Source organism: Microtus oregoni, unplaced genomic scaffold, assembly GCF_018167655.1.
Source record: "Microtus oregoni isolate MIOR12 unplaced genomic scaffold, Mior012 000003F_ref0000135, whole genome shotgun sequence".
NCBI lineage: Eukaryota > Metazoa > Chordata > Mammalia > Rodentia > Cricetidae > Microtus > Microtus oregoni.
In genome coordinates this window covers 31,892,138-31,909,741 of record NW_024543062.1, presented here as the reverse complement: position 1 = coordinate 31,909,741, position 17,604 = coordinate 31,892,138, and the positions used below count along the sequence as shown (strand labels likewise).

Sequence of the window (17,604 nt, the reverse complement as noted above, 5' to 3'; positions counted from 1 at the left end):
CTTTTGAATTGATTTGGTTTTTTTTGGGGGGGGGGTTGTTTGTCTGTTTTTTGAGACAGGTTTTCTCTGTGGAGCTGAGTTCTGGCCGTCCTGGAACTAACTCTGTAGACCAGGCTGACCTCGAGTGCACAGAGATCCTCCTGCCCCTGCCTTCTGAGTACTCGACTGCCTGGCAAGTTTGGGCACTTTTTAACTGGGATGTCAGATTGCTCTTGTTCCGTGTGTTTCCTGAGTACGAGTTCGTGCTGCGTGGGCTCACAGATGACCTTGTGAAATGGGGCGATGGGCTGGTGGGACCAATGTGAGGCTGAACAGACCCTGCTGAGTGGGAATGACCCTGTCTTGCAGGTTCTTTTGACGCTTCCTCCCTGATGACCTTCAAGAAGCAGCTTTGATTGTTAGACTTTCCTCAGACAGATGTGAAAGAGAGACCTTGGACTACGTGAAATTAGACGCAACCAGGCAAGCTATATTTTGAATCTGTTGGGCTCCAAAAAAATGTTTATCAACTGTATGAGCCAAGGTTTCCTGGGGGGGGGGATATGAAAGAGAAATCAGTGGCATATGCTGAATATATGGTAAGCATAAGACAGGCCGGCTCCTGCTGCTTGGATTTCTTGGCATTTAAATACATATTATATATAATTTACCAAAATAGCCAGAGACATTTGTTTTATCTAACTTTGCTACTTAAGGAAGGAAAGAGCTTGAGACAGCTGCCCAGCGAGATCTGCCCTGTCAGGGACCCTAAGCAAGGGCCTGCGACTCCAGAGGGCTTATCAGAGTCCTTCTGTTCATCCGAGCCTCTGACCCTAATTCCTTGAGACCAGGCTGACAACTGAAGCTTGAATTGATCTGTGGTCATCACAGGGTAGCATTTGGGGTCCTGCAGACAGAGAGGTTACCTCAGAAGAGAGTCCACAGTGCCACCTCAGACTGTCTTGGCTTTGACTCTCCTTATCCACATGTTCAGGCGCTGTGTGACCCTGGGAAGGTCACTTCACCACTCTGAGTCAGTTTCCTGGATTTTAAGTAGAGGTGGTAGTTCTTGTCTCACAGGGTTGCCATGGGAACCGAAGGTATCACTGTGGAGACGGTGTCTTGAAAAGACAGGTGATTTCATTAAGTGTTGATCCAGGGCTGGTGGTCTGCTCAATGCTGGCTACGGAGTGGGACAGAGATCGTATGGTTCTCAGCATTGTCGTGGTGAGGTCATGAAGCGCCTTCTGTGGCTGTCTGCGAAGTGCTTGCCTTGCAAGTAGGAGGGGGGCTACGTTTGAGCTCCGAAACCCAGTTTTTAAAAAGCCAGGTGTGGGGCACATGTTAGTAATTCCACCTCTGGGGAGCCAGAGCCAGGTGGGTCCCTGGGGCTCACCTGACAACTACTCAGGCAACTTCCTGGTCAGTGAGAGACCCCGTCTCAAAGGAAAGGGAAACGGCACCTGAGGAGCAACAGCCATGTTGTCTCAGGATCCCACACGCAGGCACAAACACGCGTGCACAAGCTGTGCTGTGATTTAGGTGTGGACAGGCTAAGAGACCCTTTGAAAGGATGTGTTCTGCTTACAACAGTGGGCACGGGGGTGGCAGGAGAGGGCAGGAGGATGTGCTCCATAGACTGAGAGCCAGAGAAGGAAGGAGACTGGGGACGAGATCCCAGGACCCAATGCCAGGTGAGCTTTTGCTGTCTGAGGATGAGTCCACTCTAGAAGGGGTGACACAGTGGCTTCAGTATGAGATACTGTCCCCCGCCAGCTCCTGTCCCCCACCAGCTCCTGTCCCCCCGCCAGCTCCTGTCCCCCGCCAGCTCCTGCCCCCACCAGCTCCTGTCCCTACCAGCTCCTGTCCCCTGCCAGCTCCTGTCCCCCACCAGCTTCTGTCTGGAGTAGGGTTTGTTCCAGCTGCTGGTGCTTTTCTGAGAGGCTGAGGAACCTTCAGCATGAAGCATCTAGCAGGAGGAAGGATGTAGGTATGTCATCCTGGCTCCTTCCTGTCACGGTCTCTATTTCCTGGGCTCTGTGCTGTTGACAGCATCTACCACATGCCTTTGTCATCATAAGCTGAGCTGTCCTCCCTCACCACGGTGACTGAAGCCTCAGAGACTGTCAGACAAAAATAAAAGATCTATTAAGATGTCATGTCGGGCGTTTGATCACGGCAAAGATACCTGAGACAGATTGACAGGGCTCTCAGATGGCAAAGAAGCTGGAATCCAGGAAGCCGACGTGTCTTACTGAAAGATAGTGAGAGAAGACGGGAGACCAGGGCAGGGGGCTGTGTGGTGGCTGTCGTGGGACCAGAGGGCTGTGGGGTAGAGAGTGAGAGCCTTCCTTCAGGACCGCTGGGTCTGCCTCTGCATTTTCCCAGCCAGACAGGGAAACGTCCTCCTGGGGAGACATTTGTAAGGCTAAACAGGCCATTGGGTGACTGAGATCCCAGTCACAAGAAGCACCTCTCAACCTTGTCCCAGGTGCCTGTGCTGTTTGGCACTGGGGCCCCTGGAACCTGACAGCCATTGCTGAGTGGGGCTACACACTGCAATTCAAGCAACAGGAACAGCCGAGTTCGCTGACAAATGGCCCTTGCCTGGGATCCTGCAGAGCCAGCCTGAGGCCCTCTTTATTTTTATGATTTATTTTTGTTTTATGTACATTGGTGTTCTGCAGCCAAGTATGTCTGTCTGAGGATGCCAGATCCTCTGGAGCTGGAGTTACAGGCAGTTGCGAGCTGCCATGCGGGTGCTGGGAATTGAAGCTGGGTCCTCCGGAAGAGCAGCCAGTGCTCTTAACCACTGAGCCGTCTCTCCAGCCCCCTTGAAGGGGCTCTTAGATTGCTGTGGTTTGGGAAAGGGTTGCCCAGGGAGGGAACCTCTCTTGTCAATACCCGAGGTTCTGGTGTGTGGAAGGACACTGTCGTCCTATCTGGACCCACAGAATGACTGCTGTAGGAGGTGGGGGAAAGGTCTCGAGCCGGTGTAAGGAGCCCCTTCTCAGCCAGAAAAGCCCTGAGACTAAAAGGCTGTTTGAGGGGTGCTAGATGCAGGAAAGGCTTTCTAGGCAGGTGGGTGCCCACATGACTAGATCAAGAGTGATATTTAAATATGTAGGCATCACGGCCGTGGGCCAGAGGCAAGCCTTGAGGACTGTGTCCTAAGGGGTTCCAATTGATTGACAGGTGAAGTAAGGTTTAGAGAGAATACCATGACTGCACCAGGATCTTAGACACTGACGGCACCAAGACCTTAGACACTGACGGCCCTTAGTGCATAGGAGACCTTGGATTCAGTATTCTAATCTCTGAAAAAAAATTTACAAAGATTTTACTTTCATGTGTGTGTGTGTCTGTGTGTATGCACGCAAGCGTGCTAGTGCACATATGTGCACATGCACACGCACAAACAGAAACCAGGAGAGAATGTTGGATCCCTTAGAGCTGTAGTTAGTCATGCAACCTGGACACTGGGAACTTAACTCAGGCCTCTGCAGGAGCAACCGATACACTTAACCCCTAAGTTAGCCCCTTAACCCCTCCAGCCCTGTGACTTTTTTACTTGATCTTAGCCAAAAGATCGTGTGGAGCATGAATAATAAAAACCCAGAGACAGAAATTGGGGTTCACCTCGAAAACCAGAAAAGCACAGCAGCCAAGCCACTAGAAAAGTCTTACCTCTCCCAAGGTTGGACAACTGCAAACTAAGCAGACCAAGCCTCTCTCTCCTCCCATATTATATTCCCTCTAGTGCTGGGTTAAAGGCATGTAACTCCCAAATCCTGGGATTAAAGGTGTGTGCTACTGCTGCCTGACCTCTAAAGGCTTTGCCTCTGGTCTTCAGGCGAGATTTATTGATCAAAATACAAACAATATACCACTACAGTCAAAAAGTGATCCTGTGACTTTTTTAAAACACAGGTTAGGCCAGGCAGTGGTGGCGCACGCCTTTAATCCCAGTACTTGGGAGGCAGAGGCAGGCGGATCTCTGTGAGTTTGAGGCCAGCCTGGTCTACAAGAGCTAGTTTCAGAAAAGGCTTCAAAGACACATAGAAACCCTGTTTTGAAAAATAAAACAAAACAAAACAAGACAGACTGGCCTCAAAGTCATGATCTTCCTGCCTCAGCTTCCCAAATGCTGGCTTCCAGGTGTGCACAAACACGCTAGGCTCCAGCATGGTGTTCTTGATCTGTAGGCTGGTGTTTCCCTACAGAAGCCAAGAGCACTTGGAGGGAGCTGTTTAACCACCCCAGACCCCTGCAGGGTGGCTCAGGGACTCCAAGCTCAGGAAGATGCTGGCAGTGCCCACAGAAGTTTGGAAACCTCACCCTTGAAGGTCCCTTCCACTCCTGAATTCTAGGTCTGTCGTAGATATAAATTCTAGTTTTCTGTGGATTTCATTTGTTTTCCTGTTGTTGATTGATGAGCAGTGAGCTTGAATCTGAGAAACAGATGTCTAACTTGTGATCATATTCATTATCTCCCTTACTGTGACCTGAGGAAAACCATCTAGAGGGGAAAGGTCTATTCTGGCTCTTGGGTTACGGGGTCACAGTCTGTGATAGCGGGAAAGGTGTGTGTCTGCAGGAGCTTGCCCACAACTGGGCAGACTAGGAAACAGATCCCAAAGCAGGGTCAGGCTTTAACCTAAAGCCCACACCAGGTGACTCAGTTCCTCCTGCCAGGCCCTACCTCCTAAACACTTTCCAGTCTCCTAAAGCATCTCCAGGAACTGGAGACCGGAGGATCACACACGAGCCTGGCCTTGCAGTGCACAGTCCCATCGCCATTTTGGTCTTCCATAGTTACCAGCAGAATCTCCCACCAAGCTCTGCTTACTATTCTAAGGCTTCCCTAGCACAGAAGTCTTCCGCATTCCTGCCACAAACCAGTTCTGAAGCCCAGAAGCCTCTGGTCATGCTGAACATGGCAGTGGGTCACTTCCGGGACCTGGTTTCTTATATTGGCACCATTTCCCACGACTGTGATGAAACAATGGATTTCTCTGGGGGCAGATTGCTGTGGCACAGCTGTGCTGGCCAGAGCTCACACATCTGGATGGATCAGGAAGGTTAAAGAAGGCCAGAACCAGGACCCAGCTGCCTGTACGCCTCAAGACCAACTCCCCAATCTCCCACATCTTCCAGTTAAGCCCCATGTTCTGAAGGTGCCACAGACTCTCAAACCCAAGCCATCAACTGGAGACCAAATGTTCAAATGAGTAAGCTGGTGGGGACATTCCACATCCCAACCACAATAGTAATGTTCACAGACAGAGGGAGGGCGTCCATGAGTCCCACACCATGTTCTCTGCACCCATTCATGAGTGCCCACTCATGTGTGCTCAGCTTCACAGATGGTGAAGTTGAGGCATAGGAGGAACCACAACCTGCCCCACAGTCCTACAAAGTTAGCAGGTCTGGTTGAACCTGATGCCCAGCAATGGCTCTCAGCTGGGTCACCAATGGAGCGGTGAGGAGGGTCAGGGCTCAGGCTACAGCTTCCCGGTGGTTTGCCATGACCAGCTAGCTTTTATACATTTGCTTTGATACAAACTCTTACTTGTGTTGTCCTGGCTGACCTGGAACTCACCACATGGGCCAGACTGGCCTTAACTTCGAGAGGTCCTCTTGTCTCTGCCTCCCAATTCCTAGGATCAAAGAGGTCACACCTAACTGGAAGTTTTTATTCTTGCCACTACACAATGAGTGTGCAGCGAGGATCTTCTCATTGTAAGACTGAATTCTTGCCCTGGTGGCTCCCAGAATCTCTTAAGCAAAGGCACACAGGGTGGGGTAGAGGTCAGGGAAGATTCAGGTGTTACTGAGGAAGCAGGTATGAAGGATTCAATGTGATGGAGTCAGAAGTGGGGTTCCTGGGGAGATTGGAAGGTCATAACTGAAGCTGAGAAGTAGAGGAGGTAGGCTGAGGCATTGAGCGCGTAGGGACATAGCTAAATACCCAACAGTGAGATCTGATCTAAAATGTCAGTCATGTCAAGGAGATAAGCTTGTCTTACAGCTTGAACCTGGAGTGTCGCTGGAAGGCCCGTGTTAAAGACTCACTCACCAGCCTCTGGAAGGAGGTGGGTCTGTGGGAGTAAAGTTAGGTCATTGGAGGTAGACCCTTCAACAGTCCTGGGGGCCCTCACCACTTTCCTGTCTGTCCCTCTGTACTTTTTGGATGTGCTAAAGTGAGAGACCTTCTTGGCCACACATCCCTGCTGCCAGGATGTGACTGTAATATCATCATTCTCTTAAGACAACAGAGTAAACCAGCCATGGGCTATCCCAAGACAATGGAGCCAGCCAATCATGGGCTATCTCAAGACAATGGAGCCAGCCAATCATGGGCTATCTCAAGACAATGGAGCCAGCCAATCATGGGCTATCTCAAGACAATGGAGCCAACCAGTCACAGGTTATCCCAAGACAATGGAGCCAACCAGCCATGGGCTAACTCAGGACAATGAAGACAATCAGTCATGGGTTATCCCAAGATAATGGAACCAACCAGCCATGGGCTAACTCAAGACAATGGAGACAACCAGTCACAGGCTGTCCTAAGACAAGGGACCCAACCAGCCACAGGACAAGGGAGCCAATTGGCCATGGGTTAAGATCTCTGAAACCATAAACCAACTTTCTTTCTTCTAGATTGTTTTCTTAGGTAATCTGTTGGAAATAAGAAAATCTTGTTAACCTGAATGGATTAAAGACAAAATCGACTCCAGTACTAATACAAGAACAATCACTTAACCCAGAATGGCACCCGGCACAACCAGCTAGAGAGGTCATAGCAAGATGGCTCAGCTAGGAAAAGGAGCTTGCTGCCAAGTCTGTTAAACTGAGTTCCATCCTTCAGTTCCACAGGGAGAACTCACTGCCAAAAGTTGTTCTGGGACCTCCATATGCATCACACACACACACACACACACACACACACACACGCACACGCACGCACACACATGAAATATAAATAATGTTTTAAAAGAAAACTGTGAGAAATAAATAAATAAATAAGCAAGACCTCTGTGTCTGGTTTTCCGAGGCGGCTGGAGGTTGGAGCCCCTGCAGTGCTGTGTAACCGTGTTCATCCCAACTGGCAGGAAAAATAGTTCAGTCACTGCAGGGATTTTCTGTTGTTTTTCCTCATCACAAAGCTTTCTTAACCCTTTGGGCCGGTTCTGGTGGCGCAGACCGGTAGGATTTGTTAGAGTAGGGTGTAGTTAAGAGGATCTGGAGTTTGAGACCAGTCTGGTCTACCTTTTAAGCCGGGTGGTGGTGGCGCACGCCTTTAATCCCAGCACTTGGGAGGCAGAGGCAGTCGGATCTCTGTGAGTTCAAGGCCAGCCTGGTCTACAAGAGCTAGTTCCAGGACAGGAACCAAAAGCTACGGAGAAACCCTGTCTCGAAAAATCAAAAAAAAAAAAAAAAAGGCGGGGGCTGGAGAGATGGCTCAGAGGTTAAGAGCATTGCCTGCTCTTCCAAAGGTCCTGAGTTCAATTCCCAGCAACCACATGGTGGCTCACAACCATCTGTGATGAGGTCTGGTGCCCTCTTCTGGCCTTCACGCATACACACAGACAGAATATTGTATACATAATAAATCAATAAATATTTAAAAAAAAAAACCCTTTGGCTGCATAAGCTGGTCTACACTAGGGCCCAGTGATCCAGCCTGGGGTGGAATCTGCAGCCCTGCCCCCACACTTGGAATGCAGAATGATTCTTCTCCCTGCAAACCTTTCTCTACAGAGGAAACACACTGGATGGTAAGGGCTGGGGTGTGGTTCGGGGCACAGCATGTTCCTAGTGTGGTCAAGCCCTTGGTTCATTTTTAACACCAAAATAAATGAGTTTTAGAAGGTGAGGGCTGGCAAGATGGCTCAGTGGGTAAAAGGGCTTGCTGCACAAGCTCTCAGATGCACAGTCAATTCCTGGAACCCATGTGAAGGTGGATGGAGAGAACTGATTGCATACATTGTCCTCTGATCTACATATGTACACTGTGGCGTGTGCACCTAAACACACATTATGCATACACATAATGATAGGTTTTCTGCCCCTCCCCCAATAATAGGTTTCTCCATCAATTCAGTAAGCCAGATCAAGCTAAACTGAAAAAGTATAACAACAGGTATATTTGAGCAGAACAACTCCCGGGCATGTTCTCCGGTCCCAGAGATGGAAGCCAGAGAAGTCACACACCCAAACTAAAGCAAGGAGACTTTATAGGTTGTAGGCGAGAGGTGATAGCACAAGCTGGTCACTTCTGCGGGGGACTTGGGCATTTGGTAGCAACAGGGGAGGAAGTTGCAATAGTTGCTAAAATGCAGAACGGGGCTTTTTGGTGCCTTTTCTTTGTTCAGAGCCTCTCTGAGAGGGCGGGATTTGGAGAAAATAGAGGAATGGGGCTTTCTGGATTGTGCAGGAGCGAGCTGGAGGTTCCAATTGAACACATAGTAATAATAAAGCTTTCAAATGATAAATGCTACAAAATGGAAAACGTTAGCTTGATGTCATCCATGGAGGATGGATGGAGACTGCTTATTTTTTTCAGTTATGGAAAATATATATGTAACAAATTTCATCATCTTGCTGCTTGTGATAGCACACACCTGTGATTCCTGAACTCAAGACACAGAAGTAACAGGACCAGGAGTTCAAGGCCAGCCTTGGCTACTTAGTGAAGTCAAGGCCAGCTTGGACTGTATGAGACTCTGTATCCAAAAAAGCAAAGCAAAGAATTCCTATTTTAACCATTTTCAGTTCTGTGGCACTGAGTGCAGTCACATGATGACACAGCTGCTGCCAGCATCCAGCTACACATCTTTTCAAACCCCCAGGTCTATGCCCGTCAGCTGCTGCCTCCTGTTCACCCCTTTCCCTTCCAACTCCCTGGAGACCACCATTCCTCTCTGTCTCTGGAAACATACCTGCTCTGGGCACACTGTTCAAGCCACTGCACTGAGTACTCATGACTGGCCTGCTTCCCTTTGCACCCTGACTTCAGGGTTCACTCCTGCTACCATGGTCCAGAATGTTTTTCCCTTTCAAGGCTGAACAGTATTCTAATTGACTAGATAGATATACCACACTTTATCTGTTAATGGATATAGGCTCTCTCCACAGTTTGGCTACTGTTGATAACATAATGATGCACATGGGTACACAAAGAGACTTTAGGGCTCAGGGCAGCTTGGTACACACCTGCCAAGATAAACTCAATAGAGACCAACCAGAAAGTAGGCCTGAGTCTCAGTTTACCCTAAGGCAACACCTGACTCCGGAAAAGACCACAAACCTGGACCACCCAGACACCACCCAGCAAAGGACTGATCAGCATCCAAAGGGGAAGTACCTGACATTCCAACTATTTGTAGATAGAATCACCTGACATCCCTTAGCCCAGCACACACCCATCCCCTTTCACCACGACACCACTAGACAGATGTCAATCAGGGGTCCCTCACTTCCACCTCTGCTATGACAAAACCCCCACCCCAACTGAAGTTAAGCTCTCGGATCATGCCATGCACATGTGAGGAGTCCAAGTTCAAACTTGAATAAAGACTTTTTTGCTTTTCCACACAGGATTCGGCCTCTGTGGTGATATTTTGGGGGTCCCTGTGATCTGGGCATAACAAAATCACATGTCCATTTCTTTTGGGTACACAGCCATCCCTCAGTAGCTATGGAAATTGATTCCAGAACCTTCCATGGAAATCATAGTCTTTGGGTACTCAAATAATATGAAATGGTATGGGATTTACACACGACCTCCACACATCCTCCTGTATACATTAATGAACCCCTAAATTACTTACAGTCCCTGTTACAGGGTCAACACCATGGAAACAGACTATCATTGAGAGAACAACAACAAAATCAGCCTGCAGATGCTCAGTGAGGAAGCAATGCTCTTCTCTGTTTCGAACTCACAACTGGTCGATGCTGTGGATACAGATCCTGGCATGTAGAACCTGCTAGGGCATGTAGATCCTAGTCTTGAGTTTCTGACGCCCCACCGCCCTGTTCCACAGCAGCCAGACCAGTTCCCATTCCTACGGACAAGGCAAGGAATTGTGGCCTTTACCAGGGCTCATTGCCTGCATCTTCTGGTTTGAGTTTTGCTGGCTTAGGACTTTTGGTACCTAACTGAGAGAGAGCTCAGCTGTTCGAGGCAGTGTGCAACAAGAGCCTCAGGAAGCCTTTGAGCAGGTAACTGCATGGTCTGACATCTGACCAAGGCTCTCTTGAGATAGAGGGATTGCTCAGCTGTTAGGAATACATGCTGCTCTTGCAGAGGACCTGAGATTGACGGCTCACGCCTATGACATCAGCTCCAGGAGACCCAATGACCCCTCTGTCCTCTGTGGGCACCCACACTCATGTCCACATACTTACACAGAGACACATGCACACATAAAAAAAATTAATTAAGTCTAAAGGGAAAACCTTCCAGTGAATGTGCTGAGAGCAGAGCAGGCTCTTAGGAAGCAAGGCCAAGAATGGGGAGGCTAGCAAGGAGCTAAATCCTGCGGAGAACAGATGGGACATGCCTGTGGGATCTAGAGACTGTGAGAGAAGCAGGCTGAAGTGTGGATGACACAAAGACACAAGAGCAGCGGACGAGATTTCCCAAAGATTTAAAGTGCTGGAGAAAGCCAAAGCTGAACTCAAGGGTTTGGAAGGGAGGTGTGGTCACCAGGGAACGGGGGTGTGGTCACCGGGGAATGGAGATGTGGCCACCAGGGAGTGGGAGGTGTGGTCACCAGGGAATGGGGGTGTGGTCACCAGGGAATGGGGGTGTGGTCACCAGGGAAAGGGGGTTGGCCACCAGGGAATGGAGGTGTGGCCACCAGGGAATGGGGGTGTGGCCACCAGGGAATGGAGGTGTGGCCACCATGGAGTAGGAGGTGTGGTCACCAGGGAACGGGGTGTGGTCACCAGGGAATGGAGGTGTGGCCACCAGGAGTGGGAGGTGTGGTCACCAGGGAATGGGGTGTGGTCACCAGGGAATGGGGTATGGCCACCAGGGAATGGAGGTGTGGTCACCAGGGAACGGGGTGTGGTCACCAGGGAATGGAGGTGTGGCCACCAGGAGTGGGAGGTGTGGTCACCAGGGAATGGGGTGTGGTCACCAGGGAATGGGGTATGGCCACCAGGGAATGGAGGTGTGGTCACCAGGGAACGGGGTGTGGTCACCAGGGAATGGAGGTGTGGCCACCAGGGAATGAGCTGCTGAAAGAGGAGGTACTGTGAGGTCCAGCTCGGGGGCTGGAGCAGGTTTGATGGCTAAGCTCACTAACCCATCTTGCAGAGAATCAGGGCTGCTTCCCAGCACTATGTTGTGAGAGGGCCACAACGTCCTCCAGGAACTCCATTTCTGGAACTCTGAAGTCCTTCTCTGGCCTCTGAGGGCTCCTGCGCACATAGTGCACATAAAACTCACTCAGGCACACACATTCACATACATTAAAAATCAATCTTTATTATTATCATTTTTTTAAAAAATTCAAATTCAGACGCATGTGGCCACACACTGCAGGCGTTTCTGCAAAGGCACTTACTTTATTTCACGAACAAAGTGAGGTCCAGAGGCCCAAGACAAAGGAGTAGAGAACAAGAAATAGCAGAAGCATTCGTTGGAGTGGTACAACCCAACGTTTTCCCCTTCTCCCAGATCAGGTTAACTATGTAGGGGCAAGCAGGCTCCCAACTTCACGGATGAGCTCCTAGCCTTGGTAGGATGAGGTTAAAGGTCAAAAATCACCCCAGTGGTAAGCGTCAGAGGTAGGATTTGAACCCAGCACTGCCTGACTCCAATTCTCCCATTTTGTCTCAGTTACTGAGGCCAAAGAAATAAATGAAGGACTCGTTTGAGGTGTCAGACACATGTTCCACTGTGAAGACAGGAAATGTAAAAGAGAAAAGGTGGATGGAGTACTCAGAAGCTGGAAACTAACTTCACAGCATCGCGGAAGGCCCTGAGTGTCCTGTCTCTGTGCTTTTGGGGTCACCTCTAAAGATGTCCTATCAGCACACTCTACTGGATGACTTTGAGACACATCATGCTCTTCCCACTCTGGGCTTTTCCTCACCAAGTCCCCTCTTTCTGGAATGTTCCACACTGCTACTGTGTTTCTGAAAGGAACCATCCATCAGGAAGGTCTCCTAGATCTCATTATCGAGAATTGGGATTCCTGCACAGCCCTTGGCTGGATGAGCATTTAAAACAGTTCTCATAGCTATGAGTGCGACTCCGTCATGCTCGCCTACTCTCCCAAGCCAGGCCTGCACAAGAGAACCCGGGAAAACGCTGCAAGCCACGCAGTTCCAGAAACGTCTGGACATCATACACACCGTGGTAGCCCCTCGCCACAGGGAGCCAGTGAAATGAAGATGGGCAGGTTTTGTTTATTTATACTATGTATTTGTCCTAGTCAGCTTGGACTATCAACTGGACATAGCTTGAGAGGGAGGCCAGGTTGGCCTGTGTATCCTCTGTGGGGAACTGTCTCGACTGTTACTTGACAGAGGAAGGTCCAGCCCACTGTGGGTGGCACCAGTCCCTGGGCAGGTGGTTCTGAGCTATGTAAGGAAGCCAGATGGGTATAAGCTGGTCAGTGAGTCAGCAAGCAGCGTCCTCCATGGTTCCTGCTGTACCTTGACTGTCAAGTGACCTCCCCAGTAGCAATAGGAGGCAATGCTGCCTGCAACAGCAAGTGTGCTGCTTCAAGTTCTTGCTCTGGCTTCCCTGAGTGCTGGACTGTGATGAGGAACACAGGCCGGATACGCCCTTCCCTCCTCTGTGATGAGGAACACAGGCTGGACACGCCCTTCCCTCCTCTGTGATGCAGGCTGTCTTAGCAGAGTCACAGAAATGTAAGTAGAACAATATTATATTGCATAAATTATTTCACATGTAATAATTTATATTAACCACATGTGGCCGGTGGCACCATACTGTGACTATAGACTGCAACTCTTTCAAGGTATGGGTCATTTTTTCTTAACCAGCCATCCAGTGTTGTATCAAGGATGGTATGTATCAAAGTTAAACTATTGAGTGGCCAGGTATGGTGGCACACACTTTTAATCCCAGCACTCAGGAGGCAGAGGCAGGCAGGTCTCTGTGAGCTGTAGGATAGCGAATTCCAGGAGAAGACAGAGTCATCTGAGGGCTGGAGATGTAGATCAGTGACAGAGTTCTTTCTTAGCATGCATGAGGCCCTGGGCTCCAGCCCCATCACCAAAAAGAAGAATCATTACCCTGGAAAAGAGAAATCTCACGTGCACAGGTACACAATAAGGAAGAACAGTACACAAACTTTCAGCTGCTCGTTCCACACATGCTCCCAGAAGAAAGCAGACAAACAACAAGGGCCCTTGGTTGTCTCCACTGGGCCATGCCAGGGCTTCACAGCAGGGCCTCCAGGCACACCAGACGTTCTTAGATACCCTTGCTCCCTCCCCTCCCCAACCCTGCAATCTGCTTAAGAGGCTTAGGGCCTGTGAACACCCAACCTCCTGCAGAGTCCAGTCTGTTTCAGAGTCCACTTCTGCCAGCTCTCTGAATTTTTTTTTAAACCATATTGCTCTCAGGAAATCTGTTGCCTGCAATCTGTGCATAATATATGCAGGGCATGGTTTGAGAAACAGCTAAGTCGTGATGTATAACCCACTCAGATTCACACGACTGCCGGCTTCTTTTTCTTTTAGCTCCCTCGTTCTTAGAAACGGAGGTCAGCCTGGTTACAGGCTAATTATGACTTCATTCAGTGTATTTTGGGGCTTTCTCTTTCAAAAGATGTTGGCTTGTTTTTATTTACCTGTACGTATGCCTGTTTGCCACATGTGAGGACAGAAGAAGGCATCAGATGTCCTAAAACTGGAGTTACAGGTATTTGTGAGAACATGGGTGCTGGGAACCAAACTCTGTGCCCTGGAAGAGCAGCAAGTGCTCGCTCTTGACAGCCAGACGGGCTCACCAGCCCCTGGGGTTTTTGAGCAGCCATTTTGGGGAGTCCAGCATCACCAATCTACACAATTACTTTTTTTTTCTTCAAGACAGGGTTTCTCTGTAGCTTTGGAGCCTGTCCTGGAACTAGCTCTTGTAGACCAGGCTGGCCTCGAACTCACAGAGATCTGCCTGCCTCTGCCTCCCAATTAAGGCATGAACCACCACCGCCAGGCATAACTATCTTTTATAGATGTTTCAGGCGTAATGACAATAATAAATAGCCAATGTCCATCCCTTTGTGTAGTCAAGCACTTAGCACACATCTCATTTGACCTCCATAATAAACATGAATCAAGTATCATGATAGTCATTTCTTCAGGAATTGGACCTGGGTACTCGAGTATGCTACCCACACACCGTGCCGCTGTCCACTTGGCCTCAGCTAGAGAAACTGAGTCTTAAAAAGGCTAATTGATTTGAGATCAAGATTTGAACCCAAATCTGCCTGGTTAAGAGCCATTGTTCTCTGACAGTACACCATTTAATCTCTCCAATAGATACCACATATTCTGTCTATAGAATATTGAAATTGAGAATTTAAAAGTGCCTGAGGGCCAAGATGGATACTATCTGTAAACTGTAACCCCTGCATCTACTTTGTGTGTATTGAATAATTGTAATGTATTTAAATTTAAAATAAAATCAATTGCTATTATTAATAGTAGTAGTGTTGTCTTTTTGAGACAGGATGGGGCTCGGGCTGGCCTAGAATGTGAACTCCCGAGCTTCGGTCCCTCCCTTAAGTGCTGGGATTCCAGAGCTGCATCTCCTGACCAAGCCTGAATCAATTCCATGTGTCAGTTTCCCTGTTCTCACCATCTCCTTCTGTATATTAGTGCTGGGGTCGAGAGCCACGGCCTTGCGCGTGGTAGGAAAGCACTCTGAACGAGCCACACCACGGCTCCCTGTTTGCACTCTTTTTTACTTACGGGAAGAATCAGTAAGTAATGTCATAGCTATATATTAAGTAGATCAAAGGCATGTATGTCTTTTGCCAAATTCACGTGCTCTGAGAGTGCTTAGAAATTCATTCCACTAAAGCTGACATTCCAATATACGTATTCTGTTTCAATTCGTGGATTATTTTCTTATTTGGAGCAATTGTTTGGCTCTGTGAACATGATGTTTGAGTTCGGTGAGAGTGGTGTGGATTCTTTGAGGAATCTGTACTCTGACATTTATGTTTTTGTGTATGGTACATGGACTTTGGGATATCAGAAGTGCGTACCCTTTAACATTGTAAAATAAAGCTGTCATTAGTTCAGGGGTTTTTATGGATCTAGTAACAAAAGCTGAAAAGTACAATTTCAATTAATGAAAACTGAATGATGATAATTAATTTTCGGTGAATTGGGAAGTAAATATGACAACCTCCGCAGGTACTCAGAGTCTCAGAGAAGCCGGATCAGTCACTCGAAAAGTCACTGGGAGAATTCTTCAGCAGCTTGAGTTGGGGGACCCACACCATTTTTAAAGTCAGTCAAGTACACACAGGCCAACAATAACCAATCCTTCCCAAGAGACCCAAATGGAATTGACTTCCACCTCCCAGATGACTGTGACTCTAAAAATTAAAACAGGAACCTCTGGAAATATTCTCTTTATTCTTAGTTATCCAATCCCCACTCAGACTCTTGGAATTTGCTTGACAAATCAGTATTGCTTGTGGCAGGAAAAATACCTGTAACCCCCAACAAGGCCTCCATCCTTCCCACTGCCTGTGTTCCCCCAAGATTCTTAGAGTGAACTGTCTATCATCCTCCACCCTAATTCCGACCTCAGAGGAATGCATTCCTGGCGCTTCCAGCGCTGAGGCTTACTCCAGCCAGCTCTTCCCCAAACCCTTCATTCAGAAGGCGAGTCTCCATCCAGCCACTGCTCACAGCCCTCTCATTCACAGGCTCTACAAACAACGACTGCCCCAGCCTCTCGGCTAGGAACATCCCTGCTATTAGGAAAGCAGTTTGCAACATCACATCGGTCCTTTCCAAAAGACCTTGCAGGGGAAAAAAGTCAGGAATTTCACAGCATGAGGGAAAAGCTGGTAAGGACAGATATCAGCCCACATTTCCAAACAACATCCAGCACGTTCTCATAGCATAGACCTCAAAACCCCTTCAGGGTTGAGAGCGATTTTCAAGGGAAAACACGGAAAACTAAGGATTCTCACAAGATCCTGACAGATACGGGGTGGGGGGTGGGGGGTAAGGTAATGAATCAGAAACAGAAGCTTGGCCAGGAAAATGGCTTTTCTCCTTCAGGCCCAATTCTTCCGTCTGTAATAGCGTTTTCCAATTCAAGAGGCCGTGCGGGGATGCACCCCTGCAGGCTTTGCTCTTCTAAAGGGCACCCCGCCTGCCTCCCTTCGCCCCCGCGGTACTCACGGCAACTGCCTGAGCTGGAACAGGTCCTCCTCCATGTCCTCGCTGCGCCAGGGCGAGCCTGGGCATGGCCCTTACATGGTGGAGCCGCGCCGGCGTGCCGGCTTTCAGCACCGAGATGCTGGACAGCTCCACTGCTTCCTCACCGGGCAGCGGCTGGGGGAGGGAGCCCTACCCGCGAGACAAAGCCGCCGCCGCCAGGAGACCGACGGGAGTGGGCGGAGGACGAGGGGAAGGCTGCGCGGTAGAGGGGGCGGGGCGAGCCCTGCTGCTCCCAGGAGCCCACGGTTCGCTGACTGGGGGTGTCTGCGGGGGCACCCCAGCCTGCCAGATGATGTCTCTCTCTCTCTGAATGTTTGTAGGAATTTTTTTTTAATGCTGTCTGTATGATGTTCTGGAAGATTACGCTCTGGGATGGAGTACAGGTTTTTGGAAATGTACTCCATGTATTACACCACTGTGTACTGAACACCTACTGGGTGCCAGTCACAGTAACAGGCTGTTGACAGAACAGAGCTGAGGGCCTGATGAAATGACCTACGAAAGGAACATGTTGGGTACCGAAGGCCAGAAGGCGGAAAGGTAACTTGCTTGTTCTTCACAGTCTGACTAGAACTTCAACCCCTTCGATTTTCATGCATATATCTCAGGTGCCCAGAAGAGTGTGCCTGGCACACAGAACGTCCTTAGTAAACATCCATCCTGGCTGTGGTGGCACAAGAGAGGGTTAAACAGGAGGAAAGCCCCCGAGGTTACTAACAAGCTCAAGGACAGATGGGTACATATCAAAACTGTGTCTCAGAACCAGGCGTGGTGGTGCACAACCTTGATCCCAGCACTTGGAGGCAGAGGCTGGTGAATCTCTGTGAGTTCCAGGCCAGCTAGGGCTACAGAGTGAGATGCCAGAGAGAGAATAGCAACAGTGAGCAATCCTCAATTCTACTGGGGTGGGCCTGGTGCCCGGATACTTAAAGAGTTCCTCAGAAGCCCAGAGTGGAAACTTCTGGTCCTTGTGTGAAGAAATGGAGAAAAGAATTCAACTGCCAAGATGGCAGCTCCTATGCTTCCCATGTATGAGAGCCATGACTGGAATGAAGATCACAGGACAGAAGAAAGAGAGAAACATCTTTTTCCAATTTTTTACAGTTTACATGTATGCACGTATGTCTGTGTGTGTGGGGGGGGTGCCTCTAGAAGTCGAAAGAG

General features: G+C 49.1%; 1 protein-coding gene across 1 annotated transcript in view; it reads right to left on the bottom strand.

Annotated features, from left to right (window-relative positions):
• Positions 1-16,675, bottom strand: part of LOC121446319 (SV2 related protein) — a 71,126-nt gene extending 54,451 nt beyond the window's left edge. Inside the window, exon 1 of the mRNA XM_041648870.1 lies at positions 16,402-16,675. Within this exon, the coding sequence (XP_041504804.1) occupies positions 16,402-16,436 (35 nt within the window). The 5' untranslated portion in view covers positions 16,437-16,675. The remainder of the gene's footprint in view (positions 1-16,401) is intronic.
• Between the last annotated feature and the right edge of the window lie 929 nt (positions 16,676-17,604).